Source organism: Pantherophis guttatus, chromosome 3 (genome assembly GCF_059756535.1).
Source record: "Pantherophis guttatus breed Tessera chromosome 3, ASM5975653v1, whole genome shotgun sequence".
Lineage (NCBI taxonomy): Eukaryota > Metazoa > Chordata > Lepidosauria > Squamata > Colubridae > Pantherophis > Pantherophis guttatus.
In genome coordinates, this window is record NC_142065.1 from 121,900,821 (window position 1) to 121,909,702 (window position 8,882).

At 48.2% G+C, this 8,882-nt stretch overlaps 1 protein-coding gene across 1 annotated transcript; it reads right to left on the reverse strand.

Moving 5' to 3' along the window:
- CFAP184 (cilia and flagella associated protein 184) lies at positions 1–8,879 on the reverse strand. The gene is made up of 2 exons (XM_034411717.3): positions 7,743–8,879; positions 1–1,071 (listed from the first exon to the last, which is right to left on the reverse strand). The coding sequence occupies exons 1-2, from the start codon at positions 8,826–8,828 to the stop codon at positions 526–528; spliced, it is 1,632 nt and encodes a 543-aa protein (XP_034267608.1). The 5' UTR covers positions 8,829–8,879; the 3' UTR covers positions 1–525.
- Positions 8,880–8,882: the final 3 nt, after the last annotated feature.

Below are 8,882 nucleotides of genomic sequence, written 5' to 3' on the forward strand. Positions count from 1 at the left end.
TTTTTTAAAAAAAGGTTTGAGAACCATCTTTATTGAGGAAAGACTCAAATAACTAAAAAAATTTAACATAAAAGATGTTGATACATAACTTTTTTAATTTACTTGAACAATTTTGATACTATTAAAGAGTCAAGGAAAAATGAAGATAGGTTACCTATTATGGCTAATTAAAAACATATAAAAACACAAATTTCTCCAATGGAGGCTAAGCACTTTACAATGTTATTATACTTATTTATTAATAATTGCCCACATTTGCTTATAATCTATTTTTACATTAAAAATTGAATAGATTCTGTTATGAGTTTAGCTTTGTACACTTTTACTGTCAATTATAAATTAACAGGGTATTTATGAATTTATTATTATTAAAATGATATCCTATCCTGCTTATATAAGCACTCATGATGGTTATTTGGATTTGAGGCTTGAACCACATCTAGCTGGAATATAATCTAAAGGCACTAGTATGATTTATTTGATTTTTTTCATACACTACTTTGTTCTGTTTACCACTAAAGACATTTAGAATGGCAGAAAAGATTTTGCCCCTTTGATTTTCATCTTTATTCCATTGCAAGTAAGGGATAATCCAGCATGACGACGCTTCAGTATTTCCAATTTCTCTTTTAGTATCTCAGCAGCATCCACTTTCTCCTCAAAGTCCCTCAATAACAATGTATTTCCAAGTAAACCACATTTCTGTTGAAGCCTCTGATTGTCTATTCTCAATTTATCACGAGCCTGCTTTGTCCTTGTTAATATATCTCTGTTTTGCGCTACTAGACTTTCCACTGCCATTAGCTGAGCCTTCTGGCCTTGATTCTCCGCTTCCACAAATTGCAGTTTTTCTTTTACTTGAGATAGAACTTGTACTGTATTGGTGACCTTTCTCCGGAGTTTCTGAAGTTCTTCATTACGCTCTTCAATCTTTTCATTGTAAGTCTGGTTTTCTATCTTCAGCTGCTCAAAGTCTATTAAATGTAAGCCTTCTGCCAGTTCTTCTTGGGCTTTTAGACTTGCATCAAGTTTTTGGATCCTGTGTTTCAATTTTATATTTTCAAGACGTACCTAAAATGATAAAAACTGGTCTAATAACACCACCAAATAATTGTTTTATGTTGGAGCAATACTAATTTGAAATACAGTTTAGCGTACCATGAAAACACAGCCTTTTGTTAGCCATTCTATAAATCAGAGATTTGGATAATAGTTCTGAAGAATCTTTAGGAATGGTTTGCAAAGACCTCTGCAATCAATTAAAGAGAAAATTTCTCTTTCTGATCTCTGTTAAGTTACAAGGTAATTTTGTCCATGCTTTTAGATAAGCCCCACTGACTTACCCCTAAAAGAGCATGGGATTTTAGATTTAGTGTTCAATAACACTATCACAGATAAATCTTTGATTTTAATAGAATTTGCGCCAGATTTTAGTCATATCCCAACTATATGTAAAAATGAGTCCAAATGAGTTGAACAGAATTGGCCTTGATAGATAGACTTTTCCCTTATGATCACTTGTGATCCCCTCATTTGTGATCTTATTTTGGAGGGGGGTGCGGACCTGGCAGGTATTACGGAGACCTGGTTGGGCCAAGGGGGGTGTCCCCCTCGTCGAGATGTGCCCACCAGGTTTCCGTGCATTTCATCAGCCAAGGGCCCAGGGGAGGGGTGGGGGAGTGGCGGTGATTATTAAGGAAGGTCTTTGTCCGAGGGAGACCACTGTTCCTCAGATAGCCGGGTGTGAGTCTCTTTGTGTGAAGTGGGGCCGTGGGGTGCAGATGGGTTTGCTGACTACGTACCTGGCTCCCTGCCACGTGGCAGCGACCCTGCCCGAGCTACTCGATGTCATTGCCAGGGTGGCGGTTGATACCCCCAGACTTATTGTCATGGGGGATTTCAACCTTCCATCCGTGGGTGAGGCGTCAGAGGTGGCTCGGGAGTTCATGGCTTCCATGACGGCCATGGACCTGACCCAGTTAGTTCAAGGCCCCACTCACATAGGGGGACACACTTTGGACTTGATTTTTGTCTCTGGTCAGTGGTTGAATGATCTTGGTAGAGGGGACCTAGATATCAAACCCTTGTCATGGACAGATCATTCACTCCTTCAATTAGACTCTCCTACCACCTGCCCCCGCCGCAGGGAGACAGAACCGACTAGATGGTTCCGTCCCAGGCGCCTGATGGATCCCGAAAGGTTCATGACAGAGCTTGGGCCATTTCCTGAGACTCTAACACACGACTCGACTGAAGAGCTGGTGGCCGCCTGGGAAAGGGCGGCCACTGGAGCTTTGGACCGCGTCGTGCCTTTGCGGCCTCTTACCCGATGCCGATCTCAATTGGCTCCTTGGTTCTCTGAGGAGCTAAGAGAGATGAAGCGTCGGAAAAGACGCCTAGAGAGCATTTGGAGGACTAGTCAATCCAATTCCGACCGGACACAGGTGAGGTCTTATATCAAGACCTACCTAGTGGCGATAAAAGCGGCAAAATCTAACCATTTTCCCGCTCTTATAGCATCTGCAGAGAACCGCCCAGCCGCCCTGTTTAGGGTGATCCACTCCCTTCTTCGGGGGGGAGTGCGGGAAGATCCCTTGCAGGGTCGTGCTGAGGATTTTGTGCAATTTCTGCACGATAAAGTCGCTCAGATTCGGGATGGCTTGGACTCCAACTGGATGAGTCCATGGGAGGAAATGAGGGCAGGTCTTGAGAATGTTATCTGGGAGTTTGATCCTGTGACTCCCGAGGATGTGGACAGGGTTCTGGGTGAGATTAGTGCCGCCACGTGTTTATTGGACCCGTGTCCCTCCTGGTTGGTACTGGCCTCCCGGGAGGTTACACGAGGCTGGCTCCAGGGGATTATAGGTGCTTCTTTGAGTGAGGGTGCCTTTCCTGCCGCCTTGAAAGAGGCGGTAGTGAGGCCCCTCCTCAAAAAGCCTTCCCTGGACCCGGCTGAATTAGCCAACTATCGTCCAGTCTCCAACCTTCGTTTTGTGGCGAAGGTTGTTGAGAGCGTGGTGGCACGACAACTCCCCCGGCACCTGGATGAAGCTATCTATCTAGACCCGTACCAGTCGGGCTTCAGGCAGGGGTACAGCACAGAAACGGCATTGGTCGCATTGGTGGATGATCTCTGGAGGGCTCGGGACAGGGGTTGCTCCTCTGTCCTAGTCCTATTAGATCTCTCAGCAGCTTTTGATACCATCGACCATGGTATCATGCTGCAGCGATTGAGGGGGTTAGGAATAGGGGGCACCGTTTTGCGGTGGTTCTCCTCCTTCCTCTCCGACCGCTCACAGTTCGTGTTGGCAGGGGGACAGAGGTCGACCTCGAGGCGTCTCGCATGGGGAGTGCCGCAAGGGTCGGTCCTCTCGCCCCTCCTGTTCAACATTTATGTGAAGCCGCTGGGTGAGATCATCCGTGGTTTTGGGGTGAAGTGCCATCTGTACGCTGATGATACTCAGCTGTACATCTCCACCCCAGACCACCCCAATGATGCCCTTGATGTGATGTCTCGCTGCCTGGAGGCCGTGCGGGTCTGGATGGGGAGGAACAGGCTCAGACTCAACCCCTCCAAGACCGAGTGGCTGTGGCTCCTGGCGCCCCGATATAGTCAGCAGGTGCCATCGCTGACTATTGGGGGTGAATCTTTGCCCCCCACGGAGAGGGCTCGCAATCTGGGTGTCCTCCTGGACGCGCGGCTGTCTTTAGAAGAGCATATGACGGCCGTGGCCAGGGGGGCCTTTTATCAGGTTCGCCTGATTCGCCAGTTGCAGCCCTTTCTGGACCGGGACGCCCTGCGCACGGTCACTCACGCCCTTGTTACTTCCCGGTTGGACTATTGTAATGCTCTCTACATGGGGCTCCCCTTGAAGAGCACTCGGAGGCTCCAACTGGTCCAGAATGCGGCCGCGCGGGTGGTTATGGGCGCAACTCGTTGTGCCCACGTGACACCCCTCCTGCACGAGCTGCACTGGCTCCCGGTGGTCTTCCGGGTGCGATTCAAGGTGTTGGTTACCACCTTTAAAGTGCTCCATGGCATAGGACCCGGGTACCTTCGAGACCGTCTTCTGCCACCAATAGCCTCCCACCGACCAGTTCGCTCCCACAGAGAGGGTCTCCTCCGGGTGCCATCGGCCAAGTTATGTCGGCTGGCGACACCCAGGGGGAGGGCCTTCTCTGTGGGAGCCCCAGCCCTGTGGAACGAACTGCCCCCGGAAATACGTAAGATCTCCGACCTGCGGGTGTTTCGCTGCGCACTGAAGACCCTGTTGTTCCGCCAGGCCGGGCTATCAACATAATAGTTTTAAATTGGGGTATTTAAATTTTCTGGGGTTTTAAATTTGAGCCAAATTTATTTAATTATTTTAAATTTTAATTGCTGTTTCGTCTTGTGTTTTTAAATAGGCTGTACACCGCCTGAGTCCTTCGGGAGAAGGGCGGTATAGAAATAAAATTATTATTATTATTATTATTATTATTATTATTATTATTATTATTATTATTATTATTATTATTATTATTATTATTATTATTATGAAACACTGTGCTGATAAACCAACAAAACTATATATTTTCAAATGAGGAATCACAAGTTCATCACACTACTTATTTTTAGATAATGCTACTGGATAGAACTTTAATCTGGATGCCCAGGGCCTTATTTGCAACCTGCCACTATCAGAGATACGTTTGATGAGAATATAGAGAAGGCTTTCTTTATGGTTGTTTTAGTATTTGGACATCAAGGCAGACCTCTGTCATGAATGAATTATTGTTGATGATGCTGGATGGCATACTGCATATGATATCTGATGAATTATATTGTTAACCATCTTGAGCACCATACAATATGTGGATCATCCCATCTGTTTATAACTACTAAAACCTTTAAGATTTCAAGCTTGGTTATTTTCTATACTTTGAATTTTAGAATATACCAAGTCAAAGGCATGAGCTTTATGAATCAATGATTAAGTGCTTTTAATGGCTCATTCAGCTATTATTTTCTTTTGAACAAACATATTTGTCATCTATACCAATGACTCTGATCTTACAACAAGAATATAGTGGAGTTCAAGTGAATATGTGGTCATAGATAGTAGCCTATAAAAAAATTGGACACTAGATAACACATTAAATTGGGCTCAGTAAACATACCCTATTTTTTGAAGTATAAGACACACCTTTTTACCCCCCAAAAGAGGTGAAAATCTGGGTGCGTCTTATAGTCCGAATGTAGCCCCGCCCACCTTCCAGCCCCCACCCTTCAGACATTTTCCGGCAGTTCCAGGTGGCAGGGATCTGGGTGGGGGCACAGCTGAGGAACAAACCTCTTCGGGATGGTCTGGGACGGGGATCTGCCCGGCAGCTTCAGGGAACAAGGCGGGCCCCATGGTTCGCAGCTCATCACCCCTCTGGCCGCCCAACAGGCAGCTCAGGGCAGACAATGGTTAAGATGACTTCACTCCCCAGCAATGTGAGGAGCCGCTGCCACTGCCTAAGCCCTCTCCGTGCCCAGGAGCTGAGCTGAGCCGAGCGGGAGCCCCTAAAGTGAAACGTCCCTCCTTCCCAGCCACCGCTGCCCGTTGGCCGGATTCCCCAATGCAATTCTCAGAGCCATGTATCAGAAGGCGGCCAGTTCCCCTGCAATGTGCAGTGGGGAACCGTGAACTGTTTTGGATTCGGGGAGGGGATCGCAGCGCTGCCGCCTGAAAATGCTTTTCTTCCCTTTGCACATTCCAGAGCCACACACCCTCATCCTCCTTCTCAGCAGACTCGCCTTTTCTTTCCTCCTGGCCAGATCCACTGCTGAAACGCGATGCACTTTTTTTGCCTCTGAACACCCCATGTTTGGAATCGGGAAGGGGATTGCGGGTCTGCCGCCTGAAAATGCTTTCCTTTGGAATCGGGATCTATCCTGATTCCAAAGGAAAGCATTTTCAGGCGGCAGACCCGCAATCCCCTTCCCGATTCCAAACATAGGGTGTGCAGAGGCAAAAAAAGTGCATCGCGTTTCAGCAGCGGATCTGGCCAGGAGGAAAGAGAAGGTGAGTCTGCTGAGAAGGAGGATGCGAGCGCTCGGCTCTGCAATGTGCACAGGGAAGAAAAGCATTTTCAGGCGGCAGCGCTGCAATCCCCTCCCTGAATCCAAGAGTTTACGGTTCCTCGCTGCACATTGCAGTGGAACTGGCCGCCTCCTGAAATGCAGCTCTGAGAATTGCATTGGGGAATCCGGCCAACGGGCAGCGGTGGCTGGAAAGGAGGGACGTTTCACTTTAGGGGCTCCTGCTCGGTTTGGCTCCTGGGCGCTGAGAGGGCTTAGGTGGCAGTGGTGCTCCTCACATTGCTGGGGAGTGAAGTAATTGCGACCATTGTTTGCCCTGAGCTGCCTGCTGGGCAGCCAGAGAGGTGACCAGCCATGAACCGTGGGGCCCGCCTTGTTCACCAAAGCCACCGGGCAGATTTCCCCCCCCCCAGACCATCCCTAAGAGGTTTGTTCCTCAGGCTGTGCTCTGACCCTCCCCCCTGAGCATGCGAGGGGTCTCTTTGGGGGAAAGTGAGTAGTCCCTGCGGATCGCAGGAGCATCCTGATAAGTTTTCTGGAAAAGAACTTCTTGCCCTCTTTCCCAGCCGAGTCTCTGAGGCACCTCTTGCTTGCAGCAGGAGGAGGAGGGCGGCATAAAGCAGTGTGACCTCACTTGGTAGGCAGAGGTAGAATTCTTTTTCTCTTGTTTTCCTCCCCCAAAATTAAGGTGCGTTTTATACTCTGGTGTGTCTTACACTCTGAAAAATACGGTAACTAATACACCTGTTTGGGAAAATCAGTGATGTCACACCTTCATGAAACACTACTCACCAACTCTGGGAAGCAATTCTAGAATAAGGAAATATAAAGAAATTGCAGAGAAGCTAAATAATTTCTAAAGTCTACTATAGAAAACATAGAACAGAAACAATAGCTTAAACTGATATTTCCAGGAAAGCAAACCAAAATAAAAAGAGCTAAGACATATATTCATGACTGTAGGGCATTTTCCTTCTGCCTACTGAGGCTCTATTTCCAAAGAATGACCTCTTAATTCCTCAATGTTTCCTACTTCTGATTTAGATACCAATGTTGTGGACAAATATGAAGCCTGAGATGATCCAGCAAATACTATTTACTTGGACTTTCAAAAGTTTTGTGATACAGTCCTTGACCATTATATTCCTGGCTACCACAAGAAGTTTTTCATCAGTTAAGCCAGTGAAAGATTGAATATAGAAGAACAAACTGAAACTTAATCTAGATAAAAATTCTAATAAGAATCTTTATAAACTAAAGGAGAACTAATTCTTCATCATCCTGTTACTGTTAATAGCACAAGTACCAACCTAGGCTGTGTATCTGCAGTTGAAAATTACAATTTCTGCCATTATAAAGGTTTACTTACTTTACAAGTTAGGAATTTTACAGGCTTATTTGCAAGGCTGGCAATATGATCCAGGAATTGGTTTGGTTTGGGTTAACTTTGCTTTTTCTGTGAATGACATTTCAACCAGTTTCAATTCCTCCTAATCATGAATTTGGCCTTACAGTTATGAGATAATATATGCCTGTTCAGTGTTGTCTCAAAGACTGGTCAACTGAAAGGCGTAGAAAAAAAGACTGTCACATCTTAAAATTAATTAATGCAATTATCCCAACAGCAGACTGTTTAGATAGGGCATTTAACATCCCTCCTCTATGCAGGGCTCACCTCCGTCATCTCCCTTTCCTTGCTTTGTTCTTTAGCTTGGATCTTGTCCACTTCCTTGATGGCAGCTTGTTTACCTCCTAGCCGCCTCCCCATAGTATATACAGCTACTTCCTTCTTGACCGCCTGGTAGGTCTTCCATTCACTCTCCACCTTAGTCAATTTCTGATCGCAGGACCGGTGGAGAGCATCGATCTCCTTCTGGTACCAAGCCGTCTCCTCCGCCTGCTGGCTACGCAACTTCTCTAACATGGCCAGGTAGCGGCTGTAGCGCTGCTCCCAGTCGGAGATGTGGTGTTCTAGTTCTCGGACGCGATCCTTGCTCTTGGCTTTGTTCAAGACCTCGGCCAGTTTGCCCTGCAGCTTCGTGTTGTAATTGCGGAGGCGGCCTCGCTCGGTCAGCAGCTGCCGGTACTGTTCCATGAGTTCGGTTCGCCGCCGCTGTTCCTCGGCCGCGCGCCGCTCCCTCTGCTCCTCCGTCTCTCCTTCCAGCGCGCCTTCCTCGCTCTCCGGGCTGCCACCCACAACTAAGGAGCGGCTGCTTGCTTCCCTCTGCTCCAGCTCCCAGAGGCTGCGGCTGATCCTGCGGCCCAGTTCCACGCCCACCTGCAACGGAGGCGGCTCCGCCGGCTCGCCCTCCTCGAAGGAGGCGCCGGTGGGCAAGTCGCGGAGGAGCGTTAACCTGGAGGGAGCCTCCGGCGCCCCGCTCTCTTCTTCCAGTTTCTCCAGAGAAGGAATCTCTGAGGGGCTCCTCTTGTCCTCTTCCCCATCCTTCGGGGCCTCGGCTCCTCCTGGACCTTCGCTCGAGGTTTCGCGCTCCGGTTGCTCCTCCAGCGCAGGCTCCTTGTCCGCTCCTTCTAATGTTGGCGGCTCTTCGGTCGTCCGTTGGGGCTTCTCTCCCGCGGTCGCCTCGTCTCCCGCTCCTTCCTGCGTCGGCGGCTCTGCAGTAGGGGGACTCTTCGCGGCCTCTGTTGTCTCCGCATCCGTGGCCGACTCCTGTGGTTCCGGGGAAATCGGGACAACGACATCCTCAAGATTTTGGGGTGTTGGAGTAGAGATCTCCTCCGCCACCTCCTGTATCTCCTCCATAGCTTGCAACCGCTCGACTCTCTCGCGCTCTCCCTCCGTAAACAAACCGCTTTG